At 46.2% G+C, this 20168-nt stretch overlaps 1 protein-coding gene across 1 annotated transcript in view; it reads left to right on the forward strand.

The window, feature by feature from the left end:
- Cdh1 (cadherin 1) overlaps positions 1 to 16728 on the forward strand; it is a 70998-nt gene extending 54270 nt beyond the window's left edge. Inside the window, exons 4-16 of the mRNA XM_036188578.1 lie at positions 4079 to 4222; positions 4311 to 4466; positions 5353 to 5497; positions 6145 to 6320; positions 6597 to 6725; positions 8368 to 8550; positions 9566 to 9810; positions 10536 to 10681; positions 11786 to 12010; positions 12282 to 12509; positions 13417 to 13547; positions 14230 to 14373; positions 16492 to 16728. Coding sequence (XP_036044471.1) covers positions 4079 to 4222; positions 4311 to 4466; positions 5353 to 5497; positions 6145 to 6320; positions 6597 to 6725; positions 8368 to 8550; positions 9566 to 9810; positions 10536 to 10681; positions 11786 to 12010; positions 12282 to 12509; positions 13417 to 13547; positions 14230 to 14373; positions 16492 to 16701 — 2262 coding nt within the window. The 3' untranslated portion in view covers positions 16702 to 16728. The remainder of the gene's footprint in view (positions 1 to 4078; positions 4223 to 4310; positions 4467 to 5352; positions 5498 to 6144; positions 6321 to 6596; positions 6726 to 8367; positions 8551 to 9565; positions 9811 to 10535; positions 10682 to 11785; positions 12011 to 12281; positions 12510 to 13416; positions 13548 to 14229; positions 14374 to 16491) is intronic.
- The last annotated feature ends 3440 nt before the right edge of the window (positions 16729 to 20168 follow it).

Here is a 20168-nt window from a genome sequence, read left to right on the forward strand (position 1 = left end):
GAATTTTATGGAATTCTCAAGCACTGCTCCTACTTATATTAGCCACATCTAGCTGTTAGGTGTAGCTTTTTAAACAAAAAAGTGATGTTAGTGTGCATGTGTGTAGAGGCCAGAGATCCATATTAATGTCATGAATCTTCCTCAATCACTCTTTTTTTTGAGATAAGGTCATACTGGCCTAGAACTCACAGTGATCCACCTGCCTCTGCCTCCCAAGTTATGGGATTAAAGGGTGTGTGCCACCATGCCCCGTCCGTATCCACCATATTTTTTGAGACTGGGTCTCTTGCTAAATCTGGACTTTGCTGATCGAGCTGACTGGTTGGTGGAGAGCCGCAGGGATCTCCCTGTCACTGTCCCCACTGCTGGGCTTACAGGTGTGTACCACTGTTCATGCATAGCAAGTGCTTTTCCCACTGAGCCATCTAGTCAGTTATAGCCTCAGAGCCCAAACACATCTTCTTAGTTCTGTATATTTCTAGGCACAAAACTGAGGTATATGTTAGAGAAAAAAAGAATTAAAAAAAAAAATTCTTTTAAAGATTTATTTGTTTTTATTGTATATGTATGGCTGTTTTTCTTGCACATATATATGCGTACCATGTGTGCCTGGTACATGTGGAGGCTGGAAAAGGGGTATGGGATCCCTTGGAACTGAAGTTTCAGATGGTTTTAAGTTTCTGTATGAGTGCTGGGAATTGAACCCATATCCTCTGCAAAAGTAGCAAGCGCTCTTAACTGTTGAGGCTCTTAACCACTGAGCCATCTCTCTAGCCCCTAAGTTTTGAATTTAATAAGAAAGGGAAAATCTGAGTGTAAGGGTAACCCCAACACTTGGGAGGCTGAGAAAGGGATTTGCATGACTTTGAGGCCAGCCAGGACTAAATACTTACTGCAAGACCCCGTCTCACAAACAAAGAACCAGCATGCTGGCTCAATCTTTAATCCCAACATTTAGAAATCTGAGACAGATTTGCTCTGAGTTTGAGGACAGCCTGAGCTACATAGTGAATTCTAGACCAGCCTGGGTCTAGAATTCTAGCAAATTCTAGCAAAACTAAGCCAGGCAGTGGTGGTGCACACCTTTAATCCCAGCCAGCACTTGGGAGACAGAGGCAGGCAGATCTGTGTGAATCTGAGACAAGTCTGGTCTACAGAGCGAGTTCCCAGACAGCCAGGGCTACACAGAGAAATCCTCTCTCAAAAAAACCAAATAAGCAAACCCAGTTGAGAAAAACAAACAAAAAACAAATAAAAACCCCAAAAACCCAGAGTACAAAGAGAAAATGGAAGAATCCTTGGAATGGTTGCACAAAACTTGTAATCTCGGGCTGAGGCAGGAGGATTGTGAGTTCCAGGTGAGCCTCAGTCACACAACAAAAGACCTTGTATCACACACAAAACACATTTTGAAGTGAAGGCTTAGAAGATACAGCACTTGCTTTGTAAGCAAGAGGACAACCTACAGGTCAATTCCCAAAACCCACACAGTGGCCGGATGAAGTAGTGTGGGTCTGTAGATCCAGTGACACGGGCCAGCTAGCCTGGTGTGCAGTGACAAACAGCTAGAGACTGAGATTGTCCCCGGGGCACACCCCTGCTATGAAAATCATACATGCAAACACACACAAATCTAACTTTCTAGTTCTTCCCTTTGTCTGGTTAGGCTTTCTGAGGGAGTTTTGTGTTCAGGGTGTTCAGGCATGATTCCTTTTGCTCTCATACAAGGAAGTTCATGTTACGTTACGCACCATTTATTACTCATCTCTTTAAATACCCTGCAGCTTGGCAAGGCAGGACCTTTGTTTCCTTCTCAATCTTGCCAGTGGGTTTGTGTTCATTTACCTGTGTCCAGTTATTCACCGTGGCTGGGGCAGATGGGCATTTGAAGGCTTAGGGGGCACTGTTGATGGACGGTTTCTTGTATTCATCCTGTGCTAGAGTTAAATTCCCCCCAAATATTATGTCAATGTTTTCCAACCATCGTCATCTTCGTTTACTGAGTGCCTGCTGCGTTTCAGGCAATAGTCTAGATACTTTATTATATATAAACAAGTATCATTTAGTCCTTCCAAGCAAGTACATTGGCACCAATATCATAATCTCATTTTTTGCCAGATGTGGTATCACACATCTCTAATACCAACACTTGGAAAGTAGAGACAGGTGGATTTCTATGAGTTAGAGGCCATCAAGGACTTTACTGTGAGGCAGGCCCTATCTCAATGAAACAAAACAAATTCCTACTTTAGACATTGGGACAATTCACACAGAAGTTGTGTGATCTCTGGAGGAAGATGGGGAGCTAGCTATACTGAGAATTAAAAGCAGCCAGACCCAAAACCAGCCCTTAGCCCACGCTGGCTTTCTTCTGTGGGTGACAGATGCAGACAGAGTATGGCAGGTGTGTGTGTTTATGTGTGTGGCAGGAATGTGGGACTGGGTTCTAAAATACCTGGTCACATTTTATGTCTGTCTTTAATGTTTTGAATCTTAGAAAGAAAAATAAAAAAAACAAAGCCAGGAGGGCTACAAATGTGAAAATGTAGCTAGCTCAATTGGTAGAGTCCTTGCCTAGCATGCATGAGGCCCTGGCTTCTATTCCCCACCATCATACAAACAGCATGGTGGAACCTGCCATCATCCTTTGGTAGGTGAAGGAAGAAGGAACTGAAGTTCAAGATCATCCTTGACTACACAATTTGAAGCCAGACTGGGGTTCATGAGATTGTTTCTAAAAATATCCAAACCAAACAACAAGCAAGCAAACAGGAACTAGGGCTTGATTAGAACTTGGCAGGCTGTGATCTGTGTTGGTAAGTGAATCTCCCTGTGAAGGGAGAGGGTGAAAACTTATAGAACTTTGTCACCGTGAATCATTCTAAACACTTAAACAATTTAGGAGCCATTTCGTCTTCCGCTCTCTTATTTCCCTGAGTGTGCATAAGATTATCTTTATTGCACATTGGAACTGTTCAATATGAGACTCGAGGTTATTTTTGTTTCCCATCCCAGCAGCTTCTGTTAGAACAAATGGAACCCTTACAGATAGGACACGAAGAGATTAACACATTTGTATTGATCTCAAAGTAGTTCTTAGTAGCAATTCCCCAAACTTAAACATGATTGACAACTCCACTTTAGAGAACTATATCCCTAGGAAAACAAAAGGAAGGAAGCCCAGAACTCCCAAACATCTAGTTACTGGAATCACCTCTGATATTATCAGAGTATAATATCATTTAAAGGACATGAATTATGTAAGTTTGAAATACCCTTTAAATATAATTCTCAAATGTTCACACCCACAAATTGAGTATTCACAGTGGTTATTTGAATTATGGATATTAAGAATTTAAAAAGATCAGCCTGATGGTGGTGGCGCACACCTTTAATCCCAGCACTTGGGAGGCAGAGGCAGGTGGATCTCTGAGTTCGAGGACAGCCTGGTCTACAGAGCAAGTTCCAAGACAGCCTGGCCTACACAGAAAAAAATTGTGTTTACTGTATGGCTGTGTTAGTTAGCATTCAGTTTTATATATATATATATATATATATATCATTCCATTAGTTATAGCATACTATAACAAAATTCCCGAGGCAATTAACTTAAAAAAATAGGTTTGATTTGGATTTTTGGTTCTGGAGGTTTAAGACCAAATGACACTGTTATTTTGTCCTCTAGCAAGGGCTAGAGGGCACATCAGAGTGGGAGCATAGAGGAGAATAACCTACTTGTCTTATGATGCAAAAAGCAAAGAAGAGACTGGGGTCTCACCACATAGTCCTAGGACATACCCCTGTGGTCTGAAGAGCTCCCATTAGCCATGATGCTAGGAACCAAGCTTTCAAGCACAGGGACATCAAGGGCAGTCAGTGTCCAAACAATGCATTGACAGGAGTTATTTGGCTTATGTTTTAGTTCCTTATTTTGGATGGTGTACGTAATCTGTGACAAGTCAGTCAATCCAAATGTACACTGCCTTCAGCAGATGGGAGACAGCGGTGGGGCAGATTGAACCAGTAGACCTGTATGCTTTCTGAATTATTTCATTTTGTTAATCTTCTTTCTTCTTAGGACCCGAGCTCTGGATCCCAGCCGAAAGTGCTCACATTTCCCAGCTCTCACCAGGGTCACAGAAGACAGAAACGAGACTGGGTCATCCCTCCCATCAGCTGCCCGGAAAATGAGAAAGGCCCGTTTCCTAAAAAGCTGGTTCAGGTAGGGAAGGGCTGAGAGAAGAGAAAATGGAAGGACCCGATGGTAAGACCTTTCCTCGCCAATTCTGTTTCTTTTCTGTTTTGTTCAGATCAAATCCAACAGGGACAAAGAAACCACTGTTTACTATAGCATCACTGGCCAAGGGGCAGACAGACCCCCTGTTGGTGTGTTTGTAATTGAGAGAGAATCGGGCTGGCTGAAAGTGAGAGAGCCGCTGGATAGAGAACATATTGCCAACTACACTGTGAGTATTTCTTGGTTGCTTGTTGACCATTGGGTGACAATTGATGAGTTTTGGGAGCAACCCAGGTTTTATTCTCAGGTCGGACGCTCTGGACCTATTATTATTAGTAGCTTAACTTATCCCTTAACATGTTGATAAAGTGAGGACTAGAGAACAATTTGGGATGGTTAGTTGTTTGTTTTGTTTTCTTCTAGGAGAAAGGCAGGGATTCCTCACATCATACATGAGTGTAGACAGAAGTTGTCCAAGTGGGGCTGGAGAGATGGCTCGGTGGTTAAGAATATTTGTTGTTCTTGTAGAGAATCATGACTTCAGTTCCTAGCACTCACATCAGGTGGCTCACACCACCTGGAACTCCAACTCCAGGTGTTCTGACACCCTCTTGTGACCTCACTGGATAACTGCATGTGAACACATAGACAGACAGACAGACAGACAGAGAGATACGAAAAGATGTCAACTTGTTCTTGGGGCTGGAGAATTTCTTACCTAGACGAAATGTATTCTGATGATACTAATAGGGAGCAAAATCCACTTCTGGGACTTGGTTACAGTGTGAGCTTAGGGAAGAGGAAGGTAATCTGTAGATGCCAAATGTAGAGACATTTCAGGGAAACATTAGGGTGGAAGAACCAGAGGGAAATGATCCCAATTGAAGTGAGTCTCTGTGTGATCAATGGGCATTCTGCCCGGCGGGTGTGTTCTCCAGTCTTGAGACCTGATTCATCATGAGTTCATTAAGCAGCAGCACGTGGTGTGGAAAATTCTCATGTGGCGGTCTCACAGCGGAAGGAGTAGAGGCTGAATGCAGAAACTGTAGCCACGCCCCTCGCCCAGCTCTTCTTCTTCTGGTCAGGCCTAAGTAACCCTCACTTGGCTCCTGCAGCTCTATTCCCACGCTGTGTCATCAAATGGGCAAGCAGTGGAGGACCCCATGGAGATTGTGATCACAGTGACCGATCAGAACGACAACAAGCCAGAGTTCATCAAGGAGGTCTTTGAGGGAACTGTCGAAGAGGGCGCTCTTCCAGGTAAACCAATCACAAGGAACTGAGTACCCAGAAAGACACCAGGTCTTTGGGATTAGAACTTGGGGTCAGGTCACTAATGTTCAGACATGTTCTCCGGAAGCCGCCATGAGAGATGAGGTGGGGTGTGAGGGGCATATATAACATTCTACCTGTAGAAACGTGTAAGTAGAAGAAAAACCTTCCTCGGGCTTGGTGGTGCATGCATGTGACTCCAGTTCCAGGGGCTGTGATGGCCTCTTCTGGCCTTTGAGGGCATCTGCATGTGTACACACACACACACACACACACACACACACACACAAATAATAATAATAATAATAATAATAATAATATCTTTAGAAAATAAGCTAAGAACTAGCAGGAAGAACAGAGAAGGACTTGGTAGGGATAGTCTAATTAATTTATTCCCGGCACTCTCTTCCTTTCTTTCTCACACCTAAATTACAGGCTTTGAAAAGTTGAGTTCCCTGAACATGGCTGGTTTGGTGTGGTACTCTCTCCACTGGCAATTTGATGAGAATTTTAGAAGTAAAAACTGTGACCAAGTGTGGTGATCTCCTAGGACAGGATTGCTCTGAGCCGTCAGGAGCAGATCTCAATGTAGCACTTGCAGCCCATTTCAATGTCTTCTGCTTTGACGCTTCCAGGAACCTCTGTGATGCAGGTGTCAGCCACCGACGCAGACGATGATGTGAACACCTACAATGCTGCCATCGCCTACACCATCGTCAGCCAAGATCCTGAGCTGCCTCACCAAAACATGTTCACTGTCAATAGGGACACAGGGGTCATCAGTGTGGTCACCTCCGGGCTGGACCGAGAGGTCAGTCATGGCTCAGGAGGTTGGCAGTGGGAGTTGAAGGCAAACGTATACTAAATCTCATGGACAGCACAACCCTCTGCTGAGCCTGCAGTCAGTTAGCGTGAGCGGCTCAGCTTTGCATCTAAATCCCTGCCCAGCAGCTCTGTGACTGGAAGCAGGCAGCCTGGGCAGTGAAGCAGATGATGAAATAGTCTAGTTTTCTATATGCACAGGGCTGCACCAGGGTGGGGGTGGCCGTCGGAGTGGCTTCTGATTCTACATGTTTGCTATCTGCAGAACTATCCTGTATATACCCTGGTGGTTCAAGCTGCTGACCTTCAGGGCGAAGGCTTAAGTACAACAGCAAAAGCCGTGATCACTGTCATCGATATTAACGACAATGCTCCCATCTTCAACCCCAGCACGGTAATTCTGTGGCCTCTTAGTCCTGTGAGAGGCGACTCGTTGTGCATGAGCTAAGTTTTGCCTCTAAGCATGGGTGAATCCCCAGGTTAGTGAATGTGAACTTCAAACTTAGAAGCCAACATGCTAGAGTAGCTACCGTCCTTGAAATCTTCCAAACTCATCTCCTAATTCTGCATCTTTATAGTCTTCCTGGGCCTCACTTATCCATCCCATTTTCTAAGTTCCTATTCCACCCTGTGTCACACACTGGAGACGTGTCAACACACAGAGCAGTCAGGTTTTCTAGCCTTGTGGTACTTTACAGATGATTTATTGGAGTTATTATTTTGGGGGATGAATGAGTTGAACCAGATCTTATTGTGTGACCCAGCCTGGCCTCCAACTTAACAATGTGCCTCCTAAATGCTGGATTACAGCTGTAAGCTGCCATGCCCAGCTTCATAAGAATTATTAAAAGCTAAGAATATCAAATGCATTCAAGGAGAAGGTTTTAAGAACTAGATATAGAAACTTCATATACACACACACACACACACACACACACACACACACACGTTCAATTAAATTAAAATTTTTGGGACATGGCCTTTTTATAGCCCAGGTTGGCAGGCAGGTATGTAGTGCCATGCTCAGTCAGCTTCTTAGTTTTGAGGGAAGATCATATTTTACTGAGTTAGTTAGAAGTTAATTTAATGGTTGGTTAACACAGAGGACTGAATAGTGTAGTTTCAGAAAGCAGGGTTGACCTTTTCTCTCTTATGGCACAAAAGGTCCAGGAATAATTGCTCTTTCATCATATATCTTTTTTTTCAAGACAGGGTTTTCTCTGTAGCTTTGCGCCTTTCCTGGATCTCGCTCTGTAGACCAGGCTGGCCTTGAACTCACAGAGATGCGCCTGCCTCTGCCTCCTGAGTGCTGGGGTTAAAGGTGTGCGCCACCACCCAGCTTGTTGTTGTTTTGTTTTGTTTTTTGAGACAGGGTTTCTCTGCAGATCTCTTTGTAGATCAGGCTGGCCTTGAACTCACAGAGATCCTCCTGCCTCCTGAGTGCTGGGATTAAAGGTGTGCACCACCACTGCCTGGCTTCTACATGGTGACTAATAGAGATTGGAGAGTAGATAGGGGTTGGCGGCAAATGACACATGTCTCTTAAGATCCCAGTTAGCAGACAATGAGGCCAACAGACGGTTCTTGTAGCCAGAGCCTTAGGAAGCTACTTCAGGTATTTATAGAAGAGGGTGCTTGGGCTGCTAGTTGATTTACTGAGAGAAATGAAGTCCTACTTTCTGTCCTTGGGGGACTCATGCGCTTCTCCTGACTTACCCATCTCACCTACTTGGATCTCATTCTTTTTTTCTTTTCTTGTTTTTTTTTTTTGTACGGGGCCCAGGGCGGCGGGGGGGGGGGGGGGGGGTTCAAGACAGGGTTTCTCTGTGTAGCTTTGCGCCTTTCCTGGAATTCGCTTTGGAGACCAGGCTGGCCTCGAACTCACAGAGATCCTCCTGCCTCAGCCTCTCGAGTGCTGGGATTAAAGGCGTGCACCACCACCACCCGGCGTGGATCTCATTCTTTTAGCCCAAGCCCTGGCTCCATGCTTGCTGTCATCTTGTCACTAATGACTCGATTTTTCCTTTGCTCTGTAGTACGTGGGTCAAGTGCCTGAGAACGAGGCCAATGCTTATATCACCACCCTCAAAGTAACTGACGCCGATGCCCCCCATACCCCAGCGTGGGAGGCCGTGTACACCATAATCAATGATCCTGAACAACAGTTTGTTGTCATCACAGACCCCACAACCAATGATGGCATTCTGAAAACAGCCAAGGTTTGTATGGTGCTTGGTGACTGATGTGCTAACATCTGGGCCTCTCTTGTCCTGTAATGTCTTCTCATGAGTGTGTCAGCACCGGCAGGGGAAGGGTAGAGTCTGAGAATGGTCCTGACCTTCTGAGGCTTGTAGAAACTCTCTTGGCTATTTTGCTGGCTTGTTAGAAGTGAAGTGAGTATGGCTCTTTAGAAGACTGTCCTAAAGCCTGAAGCTAGGCAGTGATTCTCAACCTGTGGGTCTCCACCTTTTGAGGGCTGAACGACCCTTTCACAGGGTGACCTAAGACCATCAGAAGACACAGATATTTACATTATAACTCATAACAGTAGCAAAGTTACAGTTATGAAGTAGCAATGAAAATAATTTTATGGTTGGGGGTCACCACAGCATGAGGAACTGTATTAAAGGGTCACGGCATTAGGAAGGTTGAGAACCACTAGGTGAGGAAGACTCAGTGGGTAAGAGCACTTGTACTGTAGCAAATTTCGGTTTGGTACCCAGCACTTACAACTGCCTGTAAATCTTCGGAAAATGTCCAAAAGAATGTCTAAAGTAAATTTAGAAAAGTTAATAGATGCCTAGACTGCTTAGTGCTTTAATGCCCTCTTAAGAAAGGGAGCAACCATGTTTGAATACTGTCAATCAAAAGTGGTAGTTGAAATTAAACTCTTTTTGGTTTTTGGAAACAGGGTTTCACTGTGTAACCCTGGCAGTTCTGGAACTTGCTCTGTAGACCAGGCGGGCCTCGAACTCACAAATTCCGCCTGCCTCTGCTGGGATTAAAAGTGTAGCCACCACTACCCAGCCCCCCTCAATCCCCAATTTTTTTTTAATAACCTTTTTTTTTTAAAGCTTATTTATTTGTTCTATGGCAATGGTGGTTGAATACAGGGCCTTGAATACACTGGGCAGGTGGTTTACCACTGAGCCATACACCCAACCCCTGGTGTTTTAGTTTTAACTTCTCCTCCCTCCCCCCCCCCCCCCCCCCCCCCCCCATCTTGTTCTCTAGGGCTTGGATTTTGAGGCCAAGCAGCAGTACGTTCTACATGTGACAGTGGCGAACGTGGCCCCCTTTGAGGGGGCTGTTGTCCCTTCCACAGCCACCGTCACAGTAGATGTGCTCGATCTGAATGAAGCCCCCATCTTTGTGCCTGCCGAGAAGAGATTGGAGGTGTCTGAAGACTTCGGTGTGGGTCAGGAAATCACATCCTATACTGCCCGGGAGCCAGACATATTCATGGAACAGAAGATTACGTAAGTAGGACCAGTGGCTAGTACTGAGTGGGTGTTGGTATAGATTGACACTTTGTTTTGTTTTTCCCTGTGTAGCCCTGGCTGTCCTGGAACTCACTCTGTAGACCAGGCTGGCCTCAAACTCACAGAGATCCCCCTGCCTCTGCCTCCCGAGTGCTGGGATTAAAGGCGTGCGCCACCACTGCCCAGCTGTTTTGTTGTTGTTTACACATATAACTTAAATAAGTAGAAATGTAGTCATTTGCCATGTAATAATACATTCTGAGAAATACGTCCCTGATGAGTTTGACCATCTGGGGAACACTGTATAGTTTTTGGAAACAAATCAAGACGGCTGCAGTTTCACTGAAGAACCACCTTTATGTGCACAGCCAATGGAAGGAAGGTCAAATTGGCAGGCTTGGTGGCATGTACCTTTACCCATTTAACCACCCCACCCTCAGCCCCCACCAAAGGACCAGAGTTCAGTTCTCAGCACCCACACAGGGGCTGACAACCCCCTGTATGTAGCTATAGTTCCTGGGGACCCGCTATCTCTTTTGACCTCTTTCACCATGTGGTACCCGTACACACACTAGGGCACACTCACACACACACTGTGTGTGTGTGTGTGTGTGTGTGTGTGTGTGTGTGTGTGTGTGTGACTGTGTAATGAGTGAAGAGAACCTGTGACCTCGGTTCCATTCTGTTTGCTGGCCCCCTCTAAGCGGAGCTTGTGCCCTCAGGTATCGGATTTGGAGGGACACTGCCAACTGGCTGGAGATTAACCCAGAGACGGGTGCCATTTCCACTCGGGCTGAGATGGACAGAGAAAACACGGAGCACGTGAAGAACAGCACGTACACCGCTCTCATCATTGCCACAGATGACGGTACGGACACCGTGTGGCCCCATCCAATCATTGGGCTCCAGCCTGCTTGCCTCCTTTGCCTCTGCCTTTCTTTTGGAGTCCTGATTTCATTCCTTTTCTTTTATCCATAAGAGAATACTTGGTAACAAAATTCCAAAGTTTAGGTCACTTAGGGCTTCCTTTTTTCTTGTCCCTCTGCCTCGAAACTTCACTCCTTCCTGCTGGAACCTGGGTTTGTATCCCAGGTTCATGGCTGTGAAAGTATTATTACTTAATTGTTGTTGTTTGAGGCAGGGCCTCCTTGTGCAGCTCTTGGAAACTCACTCTAGGCCAGGCTGGCCTCGAACTCAGAGATTTACCTGCCTCTGCCTCCTGAGTGCTGGGGTAAAAGGCATGCACCACTGCTACTTTACTTTACACAGCCACCAACCTACTTAATTCTTAAAACCTTATTTTATTTTATTTTTGAGACATGGTTTTACTGTATAACCCTGACTAGTTTTGAACTCACTTTGAATTCACTGTGAACTCACATGGAGCCCAGAAGGCCTCAAATTTGTGGTGACCCTCCCTTGCCTCATCCTGTGAAGTTCTAAGATTCTAAGCAAGCACCAGGTGGTGGTGTCGCACACCTTTAATCCTTCACTCAGGAGGCAGAGTTAGGCAAATCTTTGAGTTCCAGGACAGTCAGAGCTGTAACAAAGAGAAACTCTGTCTCAAAAACAAAACAACAAACAAAAACAAAAGATTCTAAGTGAGTACTATGACACTTAGCTTTTAAAAAAGATCTGCCGGAGTCAGGCTTCTATAGGAGGCTGAGCCAGGGGGATTGTAATTCCATAGGCTCCATAGTAAGACCTTGTCTCAAAAGCAAACAACAGTAAACCTCCAAACTTAAATGGATTAATTATGTTATATCAGGAAGAAGAGAGCTGCTTTTGATGTGAGGAATAACCTAGTTGTTGTACACAAAATATGATGAGCTTGCGGTGGGCAAGTGGTGGGACAGAGCCTGTGTGGGTAGTGTGGACCTGCTGAGGGGTCGCAGACACGCTAAAACAAAATTTGGCATGCTGGAAGGTGATAATGTCCCTGAGCTGTGACGGCTTTTCTGTTTTCTTTTAGGTTCGCCAATTGCCACCGGCACGGGGACTCTTCTATTGGTCCTATTGGACGTCAATGACAATGCTCCCATCCCAGAACCTCGAAACATGCAGTTCTGCCAGAGGAACCCACAGCCCCATGTCATCAACATCATCGATCCAGACCTTCCCCCTAATACATCCCCCTTTACCGCTGAACTAACCCACGGGGCCAGTGTCAACTGGACCATCGAATACAGCGACCCAGGTGTGAAGTCCAGCTCCATTTCTAGAGCATCTCTGCCTGCCTGGCTTCTGCCTTCCCACTTCAGGATTTCCCTTCTAGCTCCAGACGCACCCGCCTCTCCCTTCCCCTTGATGTCTACGCCAGGTCCTTCCGCAGTCGCTGAATTCTCGTCTTCTCTGAGATGCTGCACAGTACTGCGAACCCCAAACCCTTCCTTCACCCAGCACTGCGTGTCTTTGGTTCCCTAAACATTTTTGTTCCCCCTCATCATTTCTTGTTTTGCTCTCCCCAGCCCAAGAATCTCTCATCTTGAAGCCAAAGAAGGCCTTAGAATTGGGAGACTACAAAATCAATCTCAAGCTCATGGATAACCAGAACAAAGACCAGGTGACCACGCTGGACATCGTTGTGTGTGACTGTGAAGGGACTGTCAACAACTGCATGAGGTCGGGTTACGTGGAAGCAGGGCTGCAAGTCCCTGCCATCCTAGGAATTCTTGGAGGGATCCTGGCTTTGCTGAGTAAGTGCAGCCAGCAGGTGCCTCAGCCTGCGATCACTAAGACTGGGAAGGGTCATTTCCTAGGAAGAGCTTTTGTTAGGGTACAGATTAAACTGGTCATGAGGTGAAATGGGACCCAGGATTCTTCTGGTGTGTGTGTGTGTGTGTGTGTGTGTGTGTGTGTGTGTGTGTGTGTGCGTGCGCACACGTGTGCACACACGCATCCCAAGACTGAGTGCATGCAAGTCACCTGTGCCCCTCAGTAAAGCGAGAATACAGACCCAGGAGCCTGGTGAGGATCCTCAGAGGCTGCATTTTGAATCAGTTTCCCAGTGATGCTGAGGTTGCAGGACTACATGTGTGGCAACAAGGCCTTGGCAGACAGTGGAGATGGTGGGTAGGATGAGCAATGAGTATTCATGGCTGAAGAGATGGCGAATGGAGATACCGGAAGGAAGCTGGCATTTTTGTCCATAGTCCTTGATCCGATTTTACCTGTAGAGTGTCCTGGGCTTGGTGCTGATGCCCCGAGGGTTTCTATGATCAATGCTTTTTGTTCTTGTTCTTGTTTTTCCTGAAGATCTACTTGACCTCTTTCTCCCCCCACCCCCAGTAGATAATAGTTTAATAGACTTGGCTAAAGTTGGGAAGATTCTCTTATTAGTCATTTAAAGCAAAAGTTCTGCTTGGAACCAGATGTCCAACCAGTTTCTAGTTTGTGTTGTGTTTTGAGAAGAGGTCTCATCTGTAGTCCAGGCTGGCCTGGAACTTACTAAGTAGCCCAGGCAGGACTTGAGGAAGTTCTTCAAGTATCTTCCCACCTGCCACTTCGCTGGAGTTGCAAGGCCATGATGCCCGTGACAGTTGCTTCCTCTGGTCTTCCTTGCCTGTGGCTCATCACTCTTCCCCCTTCCTCCTCTGTCTCCAGTCCTGATCCTGCTGCTCTTGCTGTTTTTACGGAGGAGAACGGTGGTCAAAGAGCCCCTGCTGCCCCCAGACGATGACACCCGGGACAATGTGTATTACTATGATGAAGAAGGAGGTGGAGAAGAGGACCAGGTGGGTTTTAAAGATGCCAAAAACTTCTAAGTCTGATTGGAGGTGGCAGACACTGCTGTTTCAGTGACTCGTCCTCACAGTACTGCTCTGGAGCACAGAACCCTATGATCTCAGTGGTACACAGGAAGTCAGATGTCTTCCCAGACACCCTTGTGTTCTCTGGAGCATTGGTTGATTATACCGAAGCTCACAACATCTGTGAATGTGAGGACTCAGCTAATGTAGGCAGAGTTTTGCAGAAAGGCCCTAAGCTGCACCCTGTGTCCAGGTCTGCTGCACGGGAACCTAATCTGGGGTCCAGTAGGCCAGGGGTCTTGATAGCTGAAGCCCCTCACATGACAGAGCCCATTGTTAACAGACAGGGTACTACTTGCAGCAGGACTGAGTAAAATCTGCCAAGTAATAACTTGATCGTCGTGTCCTGCGAAATGAGTAAGACACAGCAGTTTGCATTCATAGAATCCCCACGTTCTCTTTCCTTTCATTGGGAGTTAGGAGACTGTGAATTTGGAAAGTGCCATTTCATATGCTTTGGGGCGCGTGTTGGTAAATCCACACAGGGGTAGTTTGGGCTCTGTCCTGTGACACAGTCTGATTCCGTGAAGTAAACACGCCCCGCCTATTGCCCTGCTTCCCCCTCCCCGCCCCCAACTGGTTGACACATCACCGCCCTTCTCTCCAGGATTTCGATTTGAGCCAGTTGCACAGGGGCCTGGATGCCCGACCTGAAGTGACTCGAAATGATGTGGCTCCCACCCTCCTGAGTGTGCCCCAGTATCGTCCCCGCCCAGCCAATCCTGATGAAATCGGGAACTTTATCGATGAAGTAAGTAGGCAAAGCTGTGAGCCAAGGCACAGTGCATCTGTTAACTTGGGATCCCAGGAGAAAAACATTCCAATGAAGAGAGCCTTTGAATTCTTGCCTTTCGGTGTCTGCTTGTCCAAATCCTCGAGACAAAACCAAGATCTGCTTTGCACAGCTTTAGTAAACCTAGAAGGAGTTACCAAGTGGACTCAGTTTGGTTTCATGAATGGCTTCCCTGCATTCATTACAGCTGTTTGGGATAGTGTCTTGGGGACCTGGGGCAATAGCTCAACGTAAAGCATCTTCTGAGCAAGCCTGAGGACCAGAATTTGGATCCAAGGCACCAACATAAATGCTAAGTGAGCATGGTGGCCTCCTTTTATTCTGGTGTCCAGATTAGATCATCCCAAACCAGCAGGCTGTAGGTTCAGTTGAGAAACCTTATCTCAGGGAACACGGTGGAGAGTAGTTAAAGATGACCCCTGATGATGATGTCCCAATGAAGACCTTGGGCCTTAACATACACATGTAAACACAAATACATGATATGTATACCATGCACAACATGTATCCCAGTTTACCTAAGGCCCATGAAAAGAGCATCCATCATGTAACATACCCATACATTATGTACGTGTCAGGAATATGGTCAGCTCTAATCAAAAAGCTTAAGCAGACAGTAGGAGATGCACTTTGTGCGTGTGGAAGGCTGGCCTCAGCAGTCTAGTCTGCTGTGTATATAACACATAACTCTTCTACCTTCCAGCTCCAGTATCTTGGTGCCTTAGTTACTTTTCTGTTGCTGTGCTGAGACATCATGGCTAAGGCAACTTATAGAAGAAAGAGTCTAATGTGGGGCTCCAGAGGGTTAGACTCCATAATTAATCACGGCAGGGAGTGTGGCTGCAGGAATGCATGCATGGCTGGAGCAGTAGCTGAAGGCTCACATTTTGATCCATAAGCAGGAGGCAGAGACAGAGACAGAAAGAGAGAGACAGAGAGAAAGAGCTAATGGGAAATGACTGGTCTTTTAAAACCCTAAAGCCTGTTCTCAGTGACATATCTCCTCTGACAAGGCCACACCTCCTAATTCTTCCAAATAGTACTAACTGGAAACCAAGTATTCAAAGCCTATGTAACCCTGGCTGGCTTTGTACTCTCTATGTAGACCAGCCTGGCCTCGAACTATGTACCAGAGCATCTTAGTGTTTCTATTGCTATAAAGAGATACTTTTTTTTTTTCTTTTCCTGAGACAAAGTTTCTCTGTGTAGCACTGGCTGACGTGGAACTCACTTTGTAGACCAGGCTGGCCTGGAACTCACTTTGTAGACCAGGCTGACCTCGCACTCGTAAAGATCTGCCTGCTCTGCCTCCCGAGTGCTGGGATTACAGGCGTGCACCACCACTGCCCGGCCAAGGCAACTCTTAAAAGGGAAAACATTTCATTAGGACTAGCTTATAGTTCAGAGGTTTAGTACGTTATTGTCATGGCGAGTGGCATGCAGGCAGACCTGGTGTTGGAGAAGGAGCTGAGAATTCTACATCTCATCTGCAGAAGGTAGCAAAAGGAGTCTGTGTCCCACATTGGGCATAGCTTGAGCATAGAGACCTCAAAGGCTGCTCTCTTTAGTGATGCACTTCCTCCAACAAGGCCACACCTACTCCAACAAAGCTACACCTGCTAATAGTGTCGATCCCTGTGGGCCTATGGGGGCCATTTTCATCCAAACTACCTCGCAGAGGATGACTTTAAATTACTGATCCTTCAACTTCACCTCTCAGAGTTAACATTTTAGGATGATAGTTTGGCATCCATCTTCTGAGGATCTTTGGGTTGAACTGTTATCTCTGTAAATAGTCTGACCATTCTCATTGATTTTAGCATCTGTCCATCCTGATTGGAGGTATGAGATCCTTCCTCTGGTTTCTGGGGACCCCATCCTGGCAGGCAGCTGCCCATCTCTCCCTGCTGACACATAACTTATCAACCCGAGTTAGCGGGAAAGCATCCTGTGGCTTGTCCATCTGTGTTGATGTGCATGCCTGCCCCTTGAGGGGTTCTACTCTGTTGCTTTTTCATGTTTGGGGCGTGGCTTACCTCAGACGCACAGTAATAAATATGATGCTCTTCCCTTTAGAATCTGAAGGCAGCCGACAGCGACCCCACAGCGCCCCCGTACGACTCTCTGTTGGTGTTTGACTATGAAGGGAGTGGGTCCGAAGCCGCCAGCCTGAGCTCACTTAACTCCTCCGAGTCGGATCAGGACCAGGACTACGACTATCTGAACGAGTGGGGCAACCGTTTCAAGAAGTTGGCTGACATGTATGGCGGCGGCGAGGATGACTAGAGAGCAGAGAGGAGCCCCTGGGGGAGCCGGGAGATGCGGGATGATGTTGCCAGTGGCCTTTCAGCTCCTTCCCTGAGTTGGTCAAAGAGAGACTGATCCAAGATGCAGTTAGTGCAGTGGTCACACTCTACCAATGCACTGTGTGTTGTTAGGAAGGTCTTCACTTGTTCTTGAAATCGGTTTTCTTTTTCTTTTTTTTTTTCCCCCAGAGCTGAGGACCGAACCCAGGGCCTTGCGCTTGCTAGGCAAGCGCTCTACCACTGAGCTAAATCCCCAACCCCATTTTTATAGTGCTGGGATTTGACTGAACTCCACCACTGAGTTACAGGCCCACCCTCTCCGGCCCCGCGCTGGCGCCCCTTCCATGGATGGGGATGAATCTGTGACTTTACAGTGTGAGGCAAGCCCCAGTTCAAATTTCTTATTTCAAAATGATAATTGGAGCCTCAGAAGGGTCGGCCAGTGCTGACAGGTTTCCTTTTAAGAGGCAGGGGAGGGAGTCTGCTCTATTTCTGTTTCCTTGTGTATAGAAAATGGTTTGTTTTTGTTTTTGAACTAGGGATCTAGGCTAGCGTCTGGCCCCAGCGTTAAAACCCCAAGCCCTTCACCCCACACTAAAAATTTTAAATTGTAGACTTCCCACAATTACCACATCTGTGTTCTGTATTCTAATACCCACTTCTGTTCCCGAATCCTGTTGCCCTGCCCACGTGCAGACATGATGCTGGCATGACTGGGTCCTTTTATGGTGACAGCCAGGTAACTTGGTATGGGTGTGACTGAACTTGATATTGTGTGTTTCAAAGACCTTCATGGTTTTCCTTCCTCACCTCTGGAGGACTTATTTGAAATGGGCATTCTTTGTTTGGGGCACTGTTTCTTAGGTGAAAGCCCTAGCAGGACATGTCTCTGTGGTTCTCTATGGGGAACTTTGACCAGAACACATAGGAGGGTTTCCAGGTACCACTTGAACCAACATAAAAGAGTGAGGGACCCTAAGAGTCGGACTAGTGCCCAGAGTGCTGCAGCCCAAGACGGAGGAGAGCCAGTGAGGGAGACTGGCCCCGGGGCAGCAAGTGTGTCACTGAGCCCGGCCAGCTGGCACACTGATGGTGAGGGTGCACAGGTGGCTTGGGCTCTTTCTCAGGAAACTTCCGGAAGAATAGAGGGATCTCACCATGTGTTTCCTGACTTGAATTCCTTGTTCATGCATTCCCGAAGCCCAGGAAACATGCCCTTCCAATGCTTGCTTTTGAGGGTAGCTACAGAAAATGCTGACTGATTGGACCAAGCTTGCCCAATTCTAAGGATGCATAGAAAACTGAGATTATTAGAAATTGTGCATTTTCTCATAGAAGCAGAAAGAAAACACTGTTCTACTGGAAGAAAGGGGGTGAGGGCCTTGATTTGACTGTTTTCTAAGTCAAAATGCAAATCTCAGCCCTGTGAGAACCACTGGCGAGAACTTCATTGAAAGTGCTTTGCTCTCATCTGTTTGGGGAAGAAAACAATGACGTCAATCAACTGTGAGAACTGTTGATTTCTCTGTAGTTTAAATGTCTGGTGTAGTCAGTGGAGAATGTCACTTGTATGTAGTTTGAGTGTATATGTGTATGGGTGCTGATAATTTTGTATTTTGTGGGGAGTGGAAAGGTAAGCAATTGAAACTGTTCTAAGATACATTTTTTATAAATTTTATTAAAGAGTTTTGTTAATCTGTTGTGACTCTTCGATTGATTTGACTCTACTAGAATTCCAAGTGAGGCAAAAACACAAAGGAGGTGAGCTCAGAATCCCAGCACTGGGGAGGCTGAGGCAGGTGGACCTCTGTGAGTTTGAGGCCAGCCTGGTCTACGGAGTGAGCTACACACAGAGAAACCCTGTCTTGAAACCCCCCCCCCCAAAAAAAAAAAAGCATGGAGACAGGAGCTTCCAGCTGAAATAACTTCTCCATGCTTTCAGTCTTTCTGCTTGGGGAGGAAATGCATTCACAGGGTCACAGCTCTGAGCCCCCCATCCATGTGACATGTGGGGAAACCAAAAAGTTCCAAGGTCGATGGGACAGAAGCAAACTCGCTGTTTCAGCGCTACCAGTGACCATTGTCTAAGAGTGGAGGCCGCGGTCCTGCACGCCGGAAGACTGTGGCCTCCCCCTGAGAGACATTTCACGTCTTAGAGATGGAACCTAGGGCCTTGCACACGCCGGACAAGGGCTCAACCATTCAATTGTGCCCCTGACTTCTCTGGACTTTTTATAGTTTTTAGTTTCTTTAAAAAGTGTGTGTGTGTGTGTGTGTGTGTGTGTGTGTGTGTGTGTGTGTGTGTGCCTGTCCTGGAACTCGCTCTGTAATCCAGACTGGCCTCCAACTCACAGAGATCCGCCCATCTCTGCTTCCCAAGTGCTGGGGTTAAGGGCCTGTGCCACCACCGCCCAGTGTTAAATGTATGCTTATTGTGGTACTGGAAATTGAATCTGCAATTACAGGCCTGTGTCACTAGATCCAGCTGGTATTTAATGTTAATTTCTGAGGTAGCTGGGAGATGCTACTGTCATCCCATTAAGGCTGCTGGATGTCCTCCAATGCATAGGACAATCCTCACAAGAACTGACCAGCCCAAATGTCAATATATATTCCTGTTGAAAAACCTGGTAATAGGAGAAGTATTTATTTAATTTTTTTAATTTATTTAATCTTTTTTCTTTCAATAACTTTATATATGAACAATTTTCCTTTATGTGGGTGTATGTTGTGTGTATGCAGAGATACCCATGAAGGCCAGAAGATGGTATCTGAAGAGGGAGCTGGAGTTACAGGCATTTCAAGGAAAAACTGTATTGCAGCATGTATCAGAACCTTATTCCTTTATCAGGAAGAAAAATATCCCACTAGACACAGACACATATGCCACATTTTGCCCCTCTTGGGTTGGACCATTGAAATGACATGTGTATGGACATCTGTTTCAGTCCTTGCTTTAGACTCTTTAGACTACACTGTGAAGCACAATTGCTAGGTTGTCTGTTTGGGACCCTGATGGGTCTCTTGGCTGCAATAATGGCGATGTAATTTTGTTGGAAGACCTTTATTCCTGGGGTACAAATGCTGAAAGGGTGAAGTGTTAGGATATCTGGGAGATAACAAGGAAATGGTTCAAAAACAACATAGAGCGGTATCAAGAGAGCAAGTGTAACAAATGAAATGACTGGATCAGGGAAAAGCAGTGTGAACTGCCCTGGGATTTTGTTTTTGTTTTTAAGACAGGGTCTCACTATAGTCCAGACTGGCCTGAAACTGCCATGTAGCATAGCTCACACACTCTTTTGAATTTGCCATCCTATTTCAGCTCCCTGAGTACTGGGTTACAGCCCTGCATAGGTAGGCCTAGATTGCTCCATTCTTTTTTTTTTTTTTTTTAATTTGGGAAGAAGGAGCCCAGAAAGAAATCTTATAAAACATGTGTCTTAG

This window comes from Onychomys torridus, chromosome 5, assembly GCF_903995425.1.
Source record: "Onychomys torridus chromosome 5, mOncTor1.1, whole genome shotgun sequence".
In the NCBI taxonomy this organism is placed as follows: Eukaryota; Metazoa; Chordata; class Mammalia; order Rodentia; family Cricetidae; genus Onychomys; species Onychomys torridus.